The sequence below is a fragment of the Anabrus simplex genome, chromosome 14, assembly GCF_040414725.1.
Source record: "Anabrus simplex isolate iqAnaSimp1 chromosome 14, ASM4041472v1, whole genome shotgun sequence".
Classification (NCBI taxonomy): Eukaryota; Metazoa; Arthropoda; class Insecta; order Orthoptera; family Tettigoniidae; genus Anabrus; species Anabrus simplex.
In genome coordinates this window covers 69,674,169-69,695,019 of record NC_090278.1, presented here as the reverse complement: position 1 = coordinate 69,695,019, position 20,851 = coordinate 69,674,169, and the positions used below count along the sequence as shown (strand labels likewise).

Sequence of the window (20,851 nt, the reverse complement as noted above, 5' to 3'; positions counted from 1 at the left end):
TTCGCCATCATAGGGACAACCACTCAACAAGCACTAACTGTGATTTCACATTAAAGCCAATAGCTCCCCAGACCATAATGCTTGGCGTTGGCTCTGTGTGCCTCTCGACAATAAGATCTGGGCGGCCCCTCACCCCGGTACGTCGGTGCACACGATTCCGGCGATCACTGCGGGCAAAACAGAAGCGCGATTCATCACTAAACACGATCCTATGCCATTCGTCGACCCACGTCGATCTTTCTCGACACCAGGCCAGCCTTACTCGTCGCTGTTGTGGGGTCAATGGAACACCTTCTGCAGGGACACGGGCTCGTAAGCCAGCTGCACGCAGGCGATTACCAACTGTGTGTTGTGTAACGTGGGGTACCACAGCTGCTCGAATTTGCGCTGCTGTTCTATGGGGTTCCATCCGGGCCATCCGAATGATGTGGCGGTCCTCTCTCACAGTTGTCTGTCGCGCTGGGCCTGTGCCAGGTCTACGAGTGTGGGTACCTTCACCTGACCACTGCTGCCATACACGTTGTACCGTAGATGCCTGTCGGCCAACACGTGCAACGACAGACCTTAGTGATAATCCAGCCTCACATAGCCCAATTATCCGAGCCCTTCTCAAACGGTGACAGTTGTTGATAGCGCGCTCTTCTCTGTCGTCGAGGCATGTTTGACGGGGAACACTTCACTGCACAGACTGCAAGTCAACTACACTACACCAGAGTCCGTATACTGGAGTTGATTCCTACGCGACCAATCACGTGGGGAGACCTGTAGCAACAATCTAATTGGTCTGAAACTTTGATCGTTTACATATCTACATGGCATCGTTCCATATCTTGAAAATCAACACAAACGACCAATGCCTTCATGGTGTTGCAATTTCCATTTTCTTAAGTGTAATTGTGGTGTCCTTAAACAGTACTACCATAAATTAAAACATTTTTGCAGGCCTATCAAAGCAGGAAGAAGGAGGAGCCACCCCGAAGGTAGCGAATATGAATCTAAGTAGACTTACGTTTTGGTGCGATGTGCTTGTGTTATTTCAGTTCTATTTTCGTTCGTAATCTGTTTACCCTCCAGGGTCGGTTTTTCCCTCGGACTCAGCGAGGGATCCCACCTCTACCGCCTCAAGGGCAGTGTCCTGGAGATTCAGACTTTGGGTCGGGGGATACAACTGGGGAGAATGACCAGTAACTCGCCCAGGCGGCCTCACCTGCTATGCTGAACAGGGGCCTAGTGGAGGGATGGGAAGATTGGATGGGACAGGCAAGGAAGAGGGAAGTAAGCGGCCGTGGCCTTAAGTTAGGTACCATCCCGGCATTTGCCTGGAGGAGAAGTGGGAAACCACTTCCAGGATGCCTGAGGTTGGAATCGAACCCACCTCTACTCAGTTGACCTCCTGAGGCTGAGTGGACCCCGTTCCAGCCCTCGTACCACTTTTCAAATTTCGTGGCAGAGCCGGGAATCGAACCCGGACATCTGGGGGTGGCAGCTAATCACGCTAACCACTACACCACAGAGGCGGACTCAGTTCTATTTTACTTTACAATACTTATACATATTTTTAATCAGCATTAAATTGTGCAAATTTTGTATATAGTGAAATCGTCATATAATATTACTTTTTACGTACACGCTGCCCAGAACTTTCGGAATATATTGGAATACTTAGCGTGTGTTGGATACTTCTCCCATACTGCTTCAGGATACTAAATTAGTAATTTTAATTTCCTACTATAGTATCCTTCGTCCTTTTCTGAATAAAATGAAATGTTATACATAAAAATAAATTGAAAAACAACATTATATGAATTTTTTAAAAGTTGCTTGCAAAACTCGCCTAAATGCTTGCCGCTTGAAGGTAAACCGCTTGCCGGTTCCAGGGTTAAGAAAAATGTTGAGTACGGTATGAGCATTAATACCTTGCTCACACATATAAAGAGCCCTGCGATAGCAATCACTATGGAAGCCTTTATAACACCCTGAGTGACTTTAACATACCTGTACCGGGAGGTACACCTCTACGCCGCACGTTTAAATCTTGCGCCTTAAAGAACTCCTCTACAGGAGAAACAGGGAACTTGAAACTGGACCAACTTATAAATTTTCTCTGAAGATGGCACCACTAAAATTTGGCGTAATTTTGTTATTGTGAAGTTTCCAGAACGGTGTGAATTTCTACTTGTTTTTGTTTTCCATTCACCAAGAAGTTTGGACATGCTCTCATAGATGTCACCGCTCAAAAAACTATGGTCATGCACCCTGGTGCGAAGTGAAGGAACCTATTTTGAAGAAGCTTTGTATTCATAAGTTTTTTTACTAAATGATGCTCATTTATTTTTGGGTTGGCAATATTTATCTTTTCTTTCCGCCTGTTTTGAATCCAACCAATCAAGAATTTCTGTAATTAATTTTCAACCAATCCCGTATTTCTTCTTCGACTTTGACTTTTGAATGTAACCAATAAAATTCTGTGGGTGTGCCTTGATTATTCATGAAAGGTCTCGAACCTTCCCCAAGGGTTTATAAACTGCAGATTTTCACGTCTCTTGGCCATCTGATCGTCATCTAACTTAGTGTGTGTGTCAAGCAGGGGCGGGAGGCGCCTCTTTCATTAGGCAGCAGTTCTTCAGCAAGGTAATGGCCAATTAACATCTTTATTTCTTTGCTAGCTCCGCCGTTTAACCTGAGGGAAAGGTCCGAAACCTTAACTATGTAACCAACTTCTCTAAAATGTAAGTTCTGCCGGCTACATCAACCTTTAACTGTAAATCGGGGATAGAGAGTGAGGTACCCTCTAGAGCTCCCCTTCATATTGTTTTGAGGTGACTACATTTTCTAACTGGTTTTCTTCCTTTCCGTAATGTCTTAAATTCTTTCTTATACAAGTCACCTCCATAGTTTGGGAATAGCCCCTGTTTCATCGGCCTAGTGCCCTTTAGGTTTTAGAATTCTCATCCAGGAGTGCAAGTATTTGCCTCCTTTCATTTTGTGTTCGGGCCATTTATTTAACTGTTATTTCTTTTACACGGAGGCCCTATAGGTTGGGTACGAGATACCCCTGTTTCAGTTTGTAAGCTGGGCCATGGAAGGCCAAAGAGGTGTAAGATATTTTTGGTGTTGCCTTGAATTGGCTTGAAAACTGAAAGCCTGTTAGCTCTTTTCAAAGTATGATTACTGAATGCCTTTTGAAGGCTTGATATTGTGAGTTTGGAGCCAGCGCTCCATGTATTAGGGGATTTCTGCCCTTGTGTAAAATTGTAATCTTTTGTAAAGTTGAGCTGAGAGCTCAGGAAATGTAAAGCGAGGGGCTGGAAGCCCTGGTTACTAAACAGTCACTAAAGTTCAGGTTTTCTTGCTGTGTCTAAACTTTGACATGGTACCTGATATATCATTATCTCGCTAAGTGAGAATTTTGTTAACTTGTTGTTGTTTCTAAATATAACCTTCCATTTCAGTTTAAATTCAATCTTGACATAGTAGTTAGACCCATTCACCCCGGCACCTTCTTTCACCCCTGCTCGTCCACGGGTAGCCCCGTTACAATACCAAAGAAGCTGATCAGTTTAACAAGAAAGAGTTTTCGCACCAAGTCTATTTCATCACCTCACAGTACAGTATGTTCATAATGGAAAGCATTTATTCCTCTAAGCCTAGTAGAAGTTCTTGTCAATTAAAATGGTAAATCCTGTAAATTATGTTCCATACATTACTTAAAAACAATAATTTCTAAAAGTGTGCCAAAGGGTGGCCTAAATACATTACACAAATCTTAACCCTGAATAGAAATTTACTTTTACATGGAGACTGAAATTTTGGAACTGGTATTTAGAGTTTTTTATACTGTCATTATTTAAAAAATAGAAATGAAAAATACCTTTAACTATATACTGTTTTTTAGTATAAATCGAGTACGTATGTCCTACTTTACTGCTCGACTTAGGTGGTTATCCTTTACTATACTGTACATAGATGATGAGAATTGGGCATAAGTTCGGTATCTGCAGCCTCTTTTCAGTGCAGACATCTAGGCACGATTCCAATGTCCTTGGTTTCTTCCTCACAGACTTCTTGCGGTCAACATGATCATGCAGTGCATAAGGTTGCCAACTTTTGAACTTAAGAAGTAGGCCTAGTGGTACATTGCTACTGTAGATGCAGCAGGGCAACTTATGGACATACGGAACTAATGGTGCAAAGAGGGGTATGTAGGGGTGTAAGCGCATTCTATGCTGGACAGAGATGAAAAGCTGAATTAATTTGTCGTGCTGGCTAGTGATAAAGCCATTGGTTAGGTCCAACTAGTGACAAAACCATTGGTCTGGATTGGGCAGATCCAGTTATTGACAAGGCCGTTGAACTTTTCAAGGCTGTGAGTGTGCTATATCCTCTGCTATCTTAAGGTAAGTTCAACAGAAAATTATTACTGTTGTTCTGTATTGTACATTGTTTCATTACAGATGGCATTTAGTTGTGTTTTCATTGTGTACAGATTGGTAAGGATTGACTTGACTGCTGGAAATGAAGTCATATCCGATTATCTCAGTCAATGGAAATGCTACTGCATGCTTGAGCAATGAAGAACAGTGCGTGCTAAATTACGAAAATTCACACCCTGCAAAATGATATTATGTTATAAATGTAAATGTACTTCTGGGGGCTTGCGGGTGGACCCCTGGCTGTTAAAGTGAACAAATCTCTCCTCTCACGTTATTCCAGATAAGATTTGTACTATTTCTAATCCATTATAATGCCATAGAACTTAGACAGCAGTTACTGAATTTCTTCCAAGAATTGTATTAAGACGAACATCAACACCTTGTCCCCGTGTCAGAAGAATTAACCATATGCAGATAAAATCCACAGATCACCCAGAGCTCTCTCAACCATAGGTCAGTACGTTCAGCATTCATATTCAGTCTATGAGCCACGCATATACACTGACTGACAGGGCAAATGCAACACCAAGAAGGAGTGGTCAGAACTTTATGCCAATTGCAGGGTAGACTCACGTCACTGAGGTATGCTCATGATGTGAAATGCGCCGCTGTGCTGCGCACGTAGCGAACGATAAATGGGACACGGCGTTGGCGAACGGCCCACTTCGTACCGTGATTTCTCAGCCGACAGCCATTGTAGAACGTGTTGTCGTGTGCCACAGGACACGTGTATAGCTAAGAATGCCAGGCCGCCGTCAACGGAGGCATTTCCAGCAGACAGACGACTTTACGAGGGGTATGGTGATCGGGCTGAGAAGGGCAGGTTGGTCGCTTCGTCAAATCGCAGCCGATACCCATAGGGATGTGTCCACAGTGCAGCGCCTGTGGCGAAGATGGTTGGCGCAGGGACATGTGGCACGTGCGAGGGGTCCAGGCGCAGCCCGAGTGACGTCAGCACGCGAGGATCGGCGCATCCGCCGCCAAGCGGTGGCAGCCCCGCACGCCACGTCAACCGCCATTCTTCAGCATGTGCAAGACACCCTGGCTGTTCCAATATCGACCAGAACAATTTCCCGTCGATTGGTTGAAGGAGGCCTGCAGTCCCGGCGTCCGCTCAGAAGACTACCATTGACTCCACAGCATAGACGTGCACGCCTGGCATGGTGCCGGGCTAGAGCGACTTGGATGAGGGAATGGCGGAACGTCGTGTTCTCCGATGAGTCACGCTTCTGTTCTGTCAGTGATAGTCACCGCAGACGAGTGTGGCGTCAGCGTGGAGAAAGGTCAAATTCGGCAGTAACTGTGGAGCGCCCTACCGCTAGACAACGCGGCATCATGGTTTGGGGCGCTATTGCGTATGATTCCACGTCACCTCTAGTGCGTATTCAAGGCACGTTAAATGCCCACCGCTACGTGCACCATGTGCTGCGGCCGGTGGCACTCCCGTACCTTCAGGGGCTGCCCAATGCTCTGTTTCAGCAGGATAATGCCCGCCCACACACTGCTCGCATCTCCCAACAGGCTCTACGAGGTGTACAGATGCTTCCGTGGCCAGCGTACTCTCCGGATCTCTCACCAATCGAACACGTGTGGGATCTCATTGGACGCCGTTTGCAAACTCTGCCCCAGCCTCGTACGGACGACCAACTGTGGCAAATGGTTGACAGAGAATGGAGAACCATCCCTCAGGACACCATCCGCACTCTTATTGACTCTGTACCTCGACGTGTTTCTGCGTGCATCGCCGCTCGCAATGGTCCTACATCCTACTGAGTCGATGCCGTGCGCATTGTGTAACCTGCATATCGGTTTGAAATAAACATCCATTATTCATCCGTGCCGTCTCTGTTTTTTCCCCAACTTTCATCCCTTTCGAACCACTCCTCCTTGGTGTTGCATTGTCACTGTCAGTCAGTATAAATGTACAATGCTTGTTAATTTGTAGGCTTCATGCTTATCTAGCTGTAACTAAAAATTTCAAATCGTGTTTTGTATTTATAACGTTTGCTTATTTAATATCTTCTTGCTAAATATATGAAGGGAGATCATCCTAAACGATTATTTCAAGAAACTGTTATGGCCTAAATGCGACAACTCTGTTTCTAAAATGCCTTGATCAGAGACCGAGCTCTGTTGTTATACAACTTAACCCATAACTGGTACATCTGGGTCCTAGGGACCCTAGGGAAATTCATTTTTATCAGTGTCAGAATGTATGTGATAGCAATGTGCTGCACCTTCCTGTAGTCTCCTATCTCTCAGTTGCCTTTCAGTCTGGGACACTACTGGGTGTACCAGGCTGAGTGGCTCAGGTGGTTGAGGCGCTGGCCTTCTGACCCGAATTGGCAGGTTGTACCTTGGCTCAAACCAGTGGTATTTGAAGGTGCTCAAATACGTCAGCTTCATGTCAGTAGATTGACTGGCACATAAAATAACTCCCACAGGACTAAATTCCAGCAGATTGCATCTCCAAAAACCATAAAAAAGAAATTAGTGGGACGCAAAGCCAATAACATTATTATTATTATTATTATTATTATTATTACTACTACTGAGCATGCATCTTTGTTAATTCTGCTTTTATAATGGTGGTTGGGTCCTAAGGTCCTACGTATAACTTTTTTTTTAAATTAACACCACTTTTATTACTTTTGTTTTGTTCCACTAGTTTGCAAAACAATGATTAAAGAAAGCATTATAGATGCTCTAAATGAACCATTAAACAATAATATTGATGACTTTAGTGGAAGTGACAGTGCCTGCGTTTTACAGGTTACCTGACTGAGCCTCGTATTCCTGGAAAGTGAATTGGAGCAATAATATTGTCTTGTGGTGTTCTTCCACGTATGATGGGTGTCTTTGATGGCTTGAATATGTTCCTGCCACAAAGATAAAGAACAGCGTGTTGTCATCACTATTGTCATCAGCGCTTTCAATATTTTGAGTATAATGTTCACTAAAGACAATACAGTTGAATCTCTTGTAAGAAATGCCTACAGAAATTTTTATACTGAAGTTTAACAGTACATTTGATTTATATCTTTGAAGAACTATTATTGGCACACTTTATCTTGGTGCATTTGTGTACGGGGGTGAGGAGTAAGGAGGGAGCTGTCCCGGTTTTGGTAGTGCTGTCAACTGAATGAAAATGAAATCTGGATTGAATCGAGAATATGATCGATCGATATGAAGTTTCTAAACCGTTATTATCTTAAGCCAATAACTGTGTCACATACACATTATATAACATTTCTCAATGTGAATCTTGTTCCTAGCATGAATTCTATAGTTTGGCTTTGCTGTGTAAACAACAGTACTAATAAAGTGTACACCAGATGTTGCACAACGATGCTTAAGCGATTCATAGTTTGTGTTTCAAAGGTTGCCAGTTGAGCCACACCCTCCCCATCTATCACTACATAAATCAGCGATTCAAGCAATAACTTAGTGAAATATTCACGGGGAACAATATTTGAGGCCCGGATCGTGTCGACTGGGCAAGGCGCATACATAACCCTGAGCTGAAAACCCCCCCTTGTAATCAGGCAACAAGGGCAAGACTACATCTAATTGAAATAAAAGAAGAAATGGTTTAAACCAGGGGATTTATTAAATAAATATGAGAGAAAAATTAAAGCAAGAAAAGAAAATCACACAAAATAAATAGGGAAATTCATCGTAATACTGATGGACATACCTTGTTCTTTCTCACATAGTTGAAACATGGCGTGAAAACTCACTAATACTCTTTAAAAAAAATGATACGTAATTTAAAATGCTCACTGCTCCTCGACACATCGCTATTACAATACCAGCAGCTTCCTTTCATCATAAACTATTCAACTAGGTCGCCCGTTTTACCAAGATTCAAATATCCAAGGCACTGCATCATGTATTCATTAGGCAACTAACAATGCGAAAAGTTCGCATAACAATAAGCCGTGCCGGGGAACAAAAGGCAGATAAGAATAACGACAGATGAGACTGGGCACAGCCTCCATGGACCAATCAAAGCCGAGACAAGACCCAAAGAATACAATAGGTACGCCCATGCGCAAATATGAAACCAACATGGCGGGTACTCAAGCTGAGCATCAGCCATGAATAATAAATAAATATAACTCTGCGCTGAAAACCAAACAAGGCGCAGAATTTGAAAGACAAAGCCATGAATAATAAATAAATATAACTCTGCGCTGAAAACCAAACAAGGCGCAGAATTTGAAACAACAGGTCAATCGGCATACCAACCTTTCCTCTCCCACACATTCGAACTCACATGCATACCACATTCACGCACACACAATGAGGGTATCGGGAAAATAAAACACGAACGGCCGTTCAGATTTCGTGGTCAAATACAAACCATAAATTATGACTCCACGGTCATTATCAGTGGGTCTCACGTACTCAAATGTTTGCGTGCGGCGTGCAATTACATATAAGGTCAGAATTGGACATTACTTTATTCACATCACTGGCATGTTGCGCCTTGTACAACCTGGATTGGTCTCTCCTGCGGTCGAGACAAGGGGCACATCATGAGGATCACGCAGTATTAAAGCACGCAGCGCACCAAATCATAACCACAGAGACCCTTTTTCAATCATAACAACAAGACCACAAATACATTCATTCAAAGCACATCGTATGACGGAGCGGAAAGATGTATGCCATCGACCGTAACATACGGGAATAAATCGTCACCAAATTTAAATATAAACCAAGTATCACATACCTGTGATTATCAATAGTAAAATCGAATAGCAGTTAGCGTGAAAGGTCCAGGCTTGAACACATTAAATGAATATTTGAGGCATAAAAATGCCACACCGAACATAGCGGCAGCCATTGTTAGTATCTGCCCCACATAGAACAGCAAAAGAACTCCACAGAGTAAAAATTATCGCTCAGCAAAACGAACGACCTCACAGATAAAAACATAGCGTGTGCTGCTCCCTACTGGACGTCATTAGACTGACACATGTAAACATTGAAAGACAAAACTGAAGGAAGCCATTCACATAATTAAATGTCAAATCGTGGAACATGCGATAAGCATGGTTCACAGTACGAATCTCAAAGATTGCCGAGGTCGACCGATTCAGCACTAGGGTGTAAATGCACCAAGATAAAGTGTGCTGATATTACTTATTTTGTGTTTAATTAACATTTTCAATTCTTCTACCACCTTTGCCACATCTGTGGGGTTGCAGGTGTGAAATGTATCATCCACATATGGATTTAGCCCTACTTTACGGCTGTATGCCCTTCCTGACACCAATCCTATATGGAGCGATGTGATCACTATTGTGTGTTACTGTGGTGATTGGTAGTGTACTGTATTGTGTGAATATGAAGAGAAAAGTGTTGGGATAAACACAAACACCCAGCCCCGTGCCAAAAGAATTAATCAGACGCTATTAAAATCCCTGATCCGATCGGAAATCGAACCCGGGACCCTCTGAACCGCAGGCCTCCACGCTGACCATTCAACCAAAAATAAACATTTTTCAATTGAATGACTAAATATGTAGAGTTCATAAGTATAATTTTGTGCATGATTTTCACATTTCACGTTTCCGTTCTTAATTAGGTATCTATTCATATAACTTCTGTAGGAGATAACCAGAAGTAATGAAAGTAATAATAAACCATTATTAAATGTAGAATGTTTAAATGTCACCCAGTGATTTCCTTTTATACTTGCTAACTAGAAGGAAAAGTTATATGAGTCCAGTTGATACATGTTTACCATTATTGATGGGCGATATTTCACGAACTGTGATTTTTTCACTGATATCAAGAAATCACGAGTAACGACTGTTACTGTCTACGCTATCACTGTGATCAGTCGTGATTTCACCTCAAGTGATCATCGTGCGCCCTCTTAACTCCATATACAGAACTAGAATGTTGCTACCTAAACTGTGACTGTGATCGATGTTGTGATCAGTCGTGATATCACGACATGTGCTGCCGCAATGGTATCCATGCGAAGCGATGCGTTCAAGGAAGCAGCATCGCCATGATTACCAACAGTATGGACATTTGTTGATTTAATTTTTTAAGGACGTCAACATATCGTTCAGTATATAATGTATTTGTAGGAATTGAGCACATTCCTCCCGAATATATTAACAACTGAAACACTTATAATCCTCGGCATCGCTTGCAATATCAGTTTCAGGAAATTGTTAGTTGACTCGCAGTGTGGTATTATTTTTAAGCGCGCGTTCAAAGAAATCGTGGTACACGGGACTCTCCTAGAATAGTAACAAACATGTATTTCTCCTGTATTTTGGAATGCCCGGGGGCATATTGTCACTGAAGCTCAGTATTAGGAGGCAAGTTGACTGAAATGGCGTTTTCTAGAAAAAGGAAGAACAGTGACCTGTAGCAGTCCTTTAAAGAAGTGGATGAAAATTTCACAATATGTAATATGAGCAAACAGAAATTGTCTTAAAAAGAAGTACTTCAAATCTGAATAATCATTTGGAATACAAGCACCTCTCACTTGCTTTGCCAGAAAGCAGTAGTCAACAATCGGCATGTATCTGATGATACAGACCTGGGATTTTAGACTCTAAAAAAATGTTTTAGGCACCTAAAATGGCCTTTTAAACAAGTAAATAGGTTTTTAAAAGAGAATATAGGCACTTCAAATATGCTTTAAAAATAGGCAGAAAATCGACTTTAAAATATGACAATATAGACCTACACTGTAATGTGATATTTTTTTTTACGTTAAGTACAGTAATGTGGTATAGGCTACCCTTTCTAAATAGGAATAGTTGCAAAATGAAGGCATAATTAAACAGGCGTTTATTACAAACAGCTATGGATTAGGAAACAAAAAATTTTCATCAGTACTGTACTAAAATTAAATTAAATGCGTAGTACTGGTATGCATATTTATTTGAGAGGAACATTCCTACTGCACTTTTCAGTCGTAGTTTGCTTTACAGCACATAACAATAATCTTCTCCAAATTTTGCACAGTCAGGCTGCGTCTTTTGTCTGTTAAAACAATTTTGAAAGCAGAAAAAATGCGCTCTACACTCACAGATGTTGGAGGGGCATAGCAAAATTTACCTACATTTTTCAGTTCAATTTCACTAGGTAAGTCTACTTTTCCCCATCCATTACCTGATATATTCTTTCCTGCACTGAATTACCTAGATTCTTCTGCAATACACTAGCCCACCTGTCTTTTATTTTATCCCTTACTTTACCCCTAGTACTTTGTATAATATTCTCAGCTTCCTCAATTACAAAATATATCTGTTTGAGGCTCTACTTTTTTTCCTATTTTTGTAATGATTGACTGGAAGAAATGAAAAATTTGCCTGAATATATGCAATGTCTCTCTGAACACTGGAATAATCCTTTAGCAGATCTTTGCCCATACGACACACATGCAGAGTTGTCTGTTAAAGGCATATTGTCTATCACAGATGTTCGATATAATACAGGGCAGCTTCCATTGAGGAACCCCAACGGCTGATGATTGGCTGTGGTGGAAAAGAATAGAGGGGAATTTCTCTCAGAAGATGGCTATTCTTGATGGAAGCTTACAGAACACTCTCTTCGTTGTTGAAATCAGATTATTTACTGCAGGCAACTTGGCCCTGACTATTTCTGTGAGTCTGTGCAACGCATGGGCCATGCAAGTAACATGGACATTAAAGAAGGGTAGAAAGTTTTAACGAGAGGTAGAGTAGCAATCATGTAGGAAGCAGCATTGGAGACAAGGAGAAGGTCTTTATAATCATCAACACTCCCAGGATACAACAACTGGAACCCCTTGTTGATGATGTACACAATGCTTTGCTCTATTTTCTGAAGCTGTTTAGAACAAAGGAGAGCAGTAAATGCCAATTGGGTTCCAGTTTTCCTACTACAAGATTAGCAATGTACCTGCCCACAGAGTTGCTGGTTTTGTCCACATACAACCCTATGTAAGGACTCCCAAATATCCTCTGTCCTGGCAAAATTACCTCCTATATCTAAGTAGTTTTTCTTATTTGTAGGTGTTGAAAGTATGTGTTGTTGGTGTATTTCTGTAAACAAATCTCTGAAAACATGACTATGCACAGAATTCCAGGGGATATTTTCAGCAACTAGGGCTCTAAACATATGAGCATAGAAACTACTGTGGATTGTGGGAGGTATACTTTGTGTGAGCAGAGTCTGTCCAGTGTTACTTTTCATGGTTGATTTTGCTTTGTGACTAGCACTATCAGCATGCTCTTGTGAAATCTAAAACACAATAATGTGATGAAAATTAGACTAAGATAAGGAATAGCTAATGAATAAAATTTGTAATTTTGAATTATTTCATTTAAACCACTACTACTCTAAAGTTAATTAAGAACAAGAACACTCCAGGCCTCGAAAGATCTTGGCTTTCATTTACAGCTGCTGTGCAGCTCTAGGCTTGTAGATATTAGATAGCCGTGTGGTAAGCACGTCACATCCCTCAAGTGTATTGCCGTGCCTCTTAGACCGCTCCTCATTGTAGCTTCCCAATTGCCCTCACGCAGCTGGGTCAACGCCTTTCCATACCATATATTTTTCTAAATTACTGCCGGTACTGGTATCTAGGGAAAGGTGCACTGGTATCGTTAACCTTACATTAGGTGGCTGGGAATAGTCATTCATCATTATATTTTTCACTTGTGCCAGATAAATGTGTAGAATTTCATTTCCTAGCACATACCAAATAATCGGTTACAGTATAAAACACGACTGTTACCAATGTTGATCCTTTTTTTTTTCCTTGACATATTGGTTGAACTTCGGCATGTCTACAAAAAACGAATGTAAATAATAAAATGATTATGTTTGTACGCCTAGAAGTAAATTGGCAACGACCGTGTCTGTAATGCAACCAAAATGTAGGCTGTTTATTAAATGCAAACCCTTAGGTGGCTGATTTTCTTATAAATGTTTACACAGAGATAGCCTAGTCACAATAACAAGGCATTCTCTTGATCACAAGCTACAAATAACAAGCACCAAGCAGCACGGACGATGCGGTGATTGTGATCACGTCACGACTAAAAATCACTGATATCAGAAAATCACGATATCAAATCACGCTGTGACTCACAAATCACGGTATCGCTCATCACTATTTACCATGTGACCACATGTTCTAGGTGTGAAATGCAGAGAGGGGGACGGGGCGGAGGAGTTAAACAACAAAACGCCTACTTCAAAATCGATACCGAGCAAATGAAACCTATTTTATCAACTTGTCTTTAGACCGCACGGCTTCTTAGAACCACTTGAACAAATGTAATTTATTATGAGAAGAGGGCGACGAATACAATCTGTTAGCTATAAATGAAATGCAATTTCCCTCATTTTGTTTTCGACCATATTCATATCTACGTACGACTGTATTAATATAATGAGGTCCCTGCATCAACCAGTTCATATAATTTAGTCAGAAGTGTTTGCTGTAATAGTTCTACATTGCAATATTTTGCTTTCTTAAAACTCACCCAACGAAGTAACAACACAATAGACGAACTTCTTCGTGTAACACGTTACGGCGTTGGTTTTGTACACAGATGCGTGCGACTAAATCCTGAAATCAAGAATGTCGACTCCTTCAACCCTGAACGAGACCCGTTACAATATTTCCGGTCGTAATATCAAAACCAAGACGGCAGGAAAAGCACAGGGGAGCAGCTGTTGACTGTTTAATGTAAAAATAGTGACCTAAATAACTACATTTCGATAAGTACGGTATTGTCCGCATATTAGTTTACATTCCGCCAGGAACTCGACAAACATTGGTTCGTAGGTACGGTATTATGAAAGTACCGTACTGTAGAGAAGTCAAATGACGCGCAATAAATAACAGCAAGGAGATTGGTAAAGATGCGTGCATTTTCTCATAAGAACTACGTTAATTTGGTTCGGCTCCGGGGTTGAATGGGCAGTATTTAGGCCGTCGATTCAGGGGGATCCGGGTTTAATTCGCGGCCGGGATTTTAATCGCAACTGTGGCTCGAGGCCTGGGTAGGCCGTACTTGTTCCTACACATTCCTCCTCATATTAACACAGCTCATCACACACGCTGTAATCTTGCTTGTTGTTTATAGAGGCCTAACACACGCTGGAATCAGTGGTACAGTGCCGTCCCTTCAAACTGTAAAGGTAGTCTGATTTTTGAAGTGAACTCAGCACTCCATGTTGTACGATATCGGCATGTTTTATAAAGGAGAGGAGCCCTGTTACAGCAGCATAGCCAGGGAGGGGGGGGGGGGGGGATAGTTATAAATTACGATAGAACATAATGAAGGTCCTTGTGCGTGTGTACTGCGCGCATGTATCAAATGTCTTCTTCTTGTTTCCGAATTTGCCAGCCATGGACCGCATTGAACCTAAGGCTTTCTCTTCCTCTTCTTCTCCCAGAACCACTTCATCCTTCCACTTCTAATCTTCCTTTCTTTCTCAGATATGACCAATTTGTGTCTAAATTTTGGTGGTTTCTCCTGGAATGTTCTGATGCTGTCCACTCGGCTTCTAAACTTTTCTGTTGCGAATCATATCCATTGTAAGTCCACTTTCTATTGCATCTCTCTCTTTTTTTTTTTTTTTTTTTTTTTTTTTTTTTGCTAGGGGCTTTACGTCGCACCGACACAGATAGGTCTTATGGCGACGATGGGATAGGAAAGGCCTAGGAGTTGGAAGGAAGCGGCCGTGGCCTTAATTAAGGTACAGCCCCAGCATTTGCCTGGTGTGAAAATGGGAAACCACGGAAAACCATTTTCAGGGCTGCCGATAGTGGGATTCGAACCTACTATCTCCCGGATGCAAGCTCACAGCCACGCGCCTCTACGCGCACGGCCAACTCGCCCGGTGCATCTCTTTTTACCTCTTCTACCCACTTCGTCGAAGCTTTCAGTCCAGTGATGTAGGTACTTGAATATTTTTTTAGCCGTTTCTCATCCACTCTTTCTAGATGCCCATAGAACTTTAGCCTTCGCTTTTGCATGCTGACTGATTTGTTTGGTGTATTTGTAGAGATAATCATTTTTCTATTCCTCCACTCCCCATCAGCTTTTTTCTGTGGTCCTAAAATTTTCCTTAAGATTCTCCTCTCTTTTTCCTTCGAGATCTTGAAGCTTGCTTTTTTTATTCATTGTCATTCCCTCTGAAGCGTAGAGACCCTCTGGCTTTACCACTGTGCTGTAGTGTCTAAGTTTCACCTTGTAAGACATTGCTCTTTTCTTGTATCTGTTCTGGGTTAACCTTTACGCTAATTCTAGTTTTCTAATTCTTGCCCTATTCGCCTCTTTATCAAATCCATTTGGTTGTATCCATTCTCCTAGATATTTAAATTTCTCAGTTCTTTTTACAATCCCATGCTTCACTTCTAAGTGTCTCTCCCCTTGATGAATGTCATTATAAGGACACTACACAAGTGAATTATGGTGATATTCAGACTGCAGTACTGGTACGCTGCAAAATCTTACATTAAAGTACAGAACAAGAACAAAATGATCAAGGTGAATAGTTCTACGGCGATTGGTACGTTCAGATTACAATCTAAAATCCAAGACTGGAGGCTTCCTAGAGGACAGATTCAAGAAAGATGTCGGTTTTACAATCATGCCTCTGTGGCATGAAAGAGCCAACCTACTGAGTCGATTTTCACTTGTTTATTGTTAGATTCTCTTTATTTTCTTTTGTCCCTCCCTTGGGTATGTCCTTGACCTGATGACACATTTGCTGTTTACCCGACAAAATTAATTAAAATTCGGCCATAGATAGCACAACCGTGATCAGTTCCTGTATCATATGATAGAGTAAACTGGTACGTCAAAACCGACATGTATGCAGCCTAGAGGGCATCGAATTGGAGGCCATATGATTCTCATTGTTATTATTTTGATTATTATCAACCACCACAGAAACATACAATAGTAAATACATCCCTCCACATAGAGTTGGCATCGGGAAGAGCATCAGGCCATGAAACAGGGCTAAATCCATGCGGACAGGGTTTGGGAAAAGCAGAAGAGTTAGCTAGATTAGTTAGTATCTTGGCTCTGTTTTATATAAATAAATACCACAAAATATACATATTTTTTTCTTTTATAACCAGCCTTCCCAAAATATTAATACATGTACAGTGTATTAAGACAATTCCTAAGAAACATGTATACAGGGTGCTTGGAAACAACGTGAACCCAGTATACGACCATTAGAGGGTTGGTCGTACTGATAAATATCAGGTGTATGCATGATTTTTTGCTGGTTTTTGTGGTAAAGAAAACACATAATTTTCAAGGGAAATTATTATTTTGTTTATTCAAAATATTGGCCAACGGCTTCTACACACTTCGCCCATCTTTCAGGTAAGTTATGAATACTATGCCAGAAAAACTGGTCACCTTTTGCAGCAAACCATTCGTAGAGCCATTTTCCAACTTCCTCCAAAATTGCTGAAGCGCTGCTCTGCGAGTGCATGCCCATTAATCTGAATAAGTGATAGATGGCGCCAGGTCGGGGCAGTTCGGCAGGTGCGGAAGGATGTCCCATCCAAGCTGTGTGAGACGGTGCATTGTCGTGTAACAAAATCACTTTGCCATATCTTCTGGCCCATTCTGGTTGTCTTCCAATCAATGCGTGATTTATGTTAATCATTTGTTGGCGATAGCGTGCATTTACCATTTTGCCGGGCTTCGAGAGGTCTTTGCACTTTTGTGGTCTACCAGAGCGTGCACTATCTTTCACACTGAAATCACCATGTTTAAATTGTCGAAACCATGTCTCACATGTTCTAATCAATTGTTCACCATATGTTTCTAGCAGCAAACGATGACTTTCCACAGCCTTTTTCCTTTGATTAAATAAGAAAAGCAACGCATGCCGCAAATTTTTTTCAGGCACAAACATCGACATGATCACTGAACGATACTGTTGTGTTGTATACAAGAAGCACTATATACAAAACACAACATAAAAGTTTATTAGTTTGCAGTCTTTCATACAATATGTACAAAATGAAAGGAATGGAGACTTGCTTCTTGGAATGTAGTGCACGCTAGATAACCACATAAGTTAGGTGACAGTTTGTCGAAAGAAATATATACATATATACAATCTGAATTTTATATGTACAAGGAGATCTATCGCGATGAGATAGGATGCCCAAAGAAGTGAAAGTTCTCGGTAGCAGGTGGCTATCTGAAGTTTGAGAATCTTGAACGAAACTTGAATCAAGTTCTTGTTAGCAGAATGCTAGGTAGGAGTATGTCAGTTGGACGAGAGGAGAGTATCTTGAGGCATAGTAGTCCTGAGGTGAAACCTCCTGACCAGAGTTAGTCCACCTGTTCAGTACACATTCTTAAGAGGGTACCTCCGTGTCTGACATACGGTGTAGTCTGATCACCGGATACAGCTGAATGCCTGGAGCGGTGAAAACGTCGCCCCAATATAACACACTGGCTGACGTCACACAATTACGTCAGTGCACTGCTGTCCACACCTTGTAGCATCGAGTAGCTTCCATGCGGGAGCGAGTTGCGGAGCTCCCAGGCGAGGACACACAACAGATACAACACAGACGCTAGTGTTTGGCGGACTCAATGTGTGTGTGTTGAAGGGTTAATGTCAGACTAACAAAGTGATATATGTGTCAAATTCATACGCTGGGTACAGTCTGCTGACACCATCTCTTAGTGAAACTGGAAAATACTGATGTATACACCTGGTATTTCGAAATAAAATTAGATATTTCGCACTGTTGTCATTTTATCAAATCCTGAAATTAGCCAATTAGATCGCTTCGAGGGTAAATTCAAATGGGCTTTGCGAGGCGGTGTTGCTAAATCTGCATATGGCTTAAGACCAGCTGTACAGTACTTCCCATGGTGCATTGCTGTCAGCTTGGAGGTGGTTCTTCAAATTCCTCCCCTGGAAAAGGTTTTGTTGGTGCTCTCGAGCCAGTTTTCAGTCATGTGCAGACTTAGCAACAGTGCCTCGCAAAACCCATTTGAATTCCCCCGCAACATAATCTAATTGGTTAAATTCAGCAGCTGACGACAACCAACACTAACGCTCCTATACGTTGTGTATGACCACCCTGTATGTGTAGACACCAGTTTACCTGGTAGGTCTACTTGTTGAGTTTGAGATACAGTAGAACCCCGCTTAACCGAAACCACCCGGCTTAACCGAAATGCTCTGGCAAAAATATATTTTATAATTTTGTTTTTACCCTCTCGTTCTTAGCCGTCGATATTAGTAATTCTCTTGCTGCATGTGCTGAAAGCTACTATGCAAACCCTATTTTTATATCATGACTTATACCAGAATGCATGGGTAACATAAAACAAAATATTTTCTTACCATCTAGTTCGTTCCATTATACATTTTTTTCTTAAACAAGCATGAATTATTACTATTACTACATTCTTCTTAATCTGCTTACCCTCTGGTGTTGGTTTTCCCCTCGTTCTCAGCAAGGGATCCCACCTCTACAGCCTCAAGGGCAGTGTCCTGGAGCGTGACGCATTGGGTTGGGGGGTATAACTGGGGAGGATGACCAGTACCTTGCCCAGGCGGCCTCACCTGCTATGCTGAACAAGGGCCTTGGTTGGGGTTGGGAAGATTGGAAGGGATAGACAAGGAAGAGGCCGTGGCCTTAAGTTAGGTACCATCGCTGCATTTGCCTGGAGGAGAAATGGGAAACTACAGAAAGCCACTTCCATGATGGACGAGGTGGGAATCAAACCCACTTCTACTCAGTTGACCTCCCGAGGCTGAGTGGACCACATTCCAGCCCTCGTACCATTTTTAAATTTTGTGGCAGAGCCAGGAATTGAACACGGGCCTCCGGCGGTGGCAGCTAATCACACTAACAACTACACCACAGAGGCGGACTATTATTATGATTACTGTATTATTCGTCGTGAAGATCATGTAGACTGTGGTTAACATTGCTCCTGTTAGGAAACCGGGGAAGTCCAGCGACTCTTCTCCATTCAGATTTTTCTTTCACCCAAGGTCGTTCCACTGGCCTTGGGGTTTTATACTGTAGTTCCAATACTTTTCTTACCTCATTGCAAAAGAAATTATTTCATTATTTTTAGATTGTTTTGCGCTCTGTTGAACAAACCAATGAATCTACACCAGCTGATGTATTGTTGATTAAACGGTGGCGCGACACAGCTCTGCACCAAGAAAATTCAGACAAAAATCACTGATTTTATACAATGAGTGACGTTATGTAAACATTTTAATGTTAATATACAGTATGCACCTTTGCTTAGCAGAGTTTATGCATTTTTATTTTGATATTTAACGTGTGAAAATATATACCATGTGTCATCCGAAAAAAACGTGTCTACCACAGTGGCTCTGCCCCCTTTATTTTTGATAAACGGGGTTCTACTTTATTTGCAGATCTGCTGCTTCACTCCTGAGTGCTCAGTATTGTAATCAACTGATTTGCATAAAGACTTTTAACTCAAAGCTAACTTGGCCCACCACACTGTGAGGCAGCGCAAATGGTGAAGCATGGAAGCACAAACTGATGTAACATGTCTAGAGGTATTATATTTTCTTTAGCTTGCCATTCTGCACACACTTTCTATGTATCTAAAATTTTGTTTGAAATATGGTGGGGTAAATGCCATACCTGACATTCGTCATGCTAAGCATCATTTTCCTTTCTTAGAGCCTGTATATCTCTGCAACTGATTTCACAACTTTTCTTTTTTCTTTCTGAGCTGTCTTTCTGCAACAGTGACTTACATACAAGAGAAAATTCTTGATGTGGTCCATCACTGACCTCTCACCTGCATCAATTAACTTATGTTTGTAATTACCATGCTTACCTTAGACATTATAGGTGACACTATAAAGCTGCTCTGTGGTTATCCTTTACGTTCAAGACTTGTCTCCTTCGGACACATTAATTTTGTATCGAATGTACCACCATGGTGCCTTTACTGGCGGACCTAGTGTTTACAGTGTACTATGTCTTCTGGTATGGGCTAGAGCAATTTTGTTACTTTCATTGATCTGTCTCAGCTTTATCCTTGGCTTTGACAAAATGAAAGTGACCGAGGTATGAGTGATGCTAGTAATGCCATTCCTTCTGCAGCTAGTCCCTGCTATGAATGGTGTGAAAATGTTGCTCATAGGGTTGGTTGGTGCATGCATTTCAGTGGGCTTGGCAGACTGATATGTAATAGCAACTTCTGGCTTGGTGAGGAAAGCAACGGGAAAATACTTCACTCGTCATTTCCCTAGTACGCCTCTTCAGTGATGCCGAGGCCATCTATGACAGCTGATGGCGCAGCTGTTGAGGATCCAACCAGCCTTCGGGCTGAGGACTAAACATACGTACATACCACCATGGAAATTGATTACAGAATATGTAACAT

The 20,851-nt window shown here is 41.7% G+C and overlaps 1 protein-coding gene across 1 annotated transcript in view; it reads right to left on the bottom strand.

Annotated features, from left to right (window-relative positions):
* The window catches only part of LOC137502988 (B-cell lymphoma 6 protein-like), a 41,748-nt gene extending 21,634 nt beyond the window's left edge, over positions 1-20,114 (bottom strand). Inside the window, exons 1-2 of the mRNA XM_068230290.1 lie at positions 20,101-20,114; positions 7,211-7,389 (exon numbers count right to left, since the gene is read on the bottom strand). Coding sequence (XP_068086391.1) covers positions 7,211-7,389; positions 20,101-20,114 — 193 coding nt within the window. The remainder of the gene's footprint in view (positions 1-7,210; positions 7,390-20,100) is intronic.
* Between the last annotated feature and the right edge of the window lie 737 nt (positions 20,115-20,851).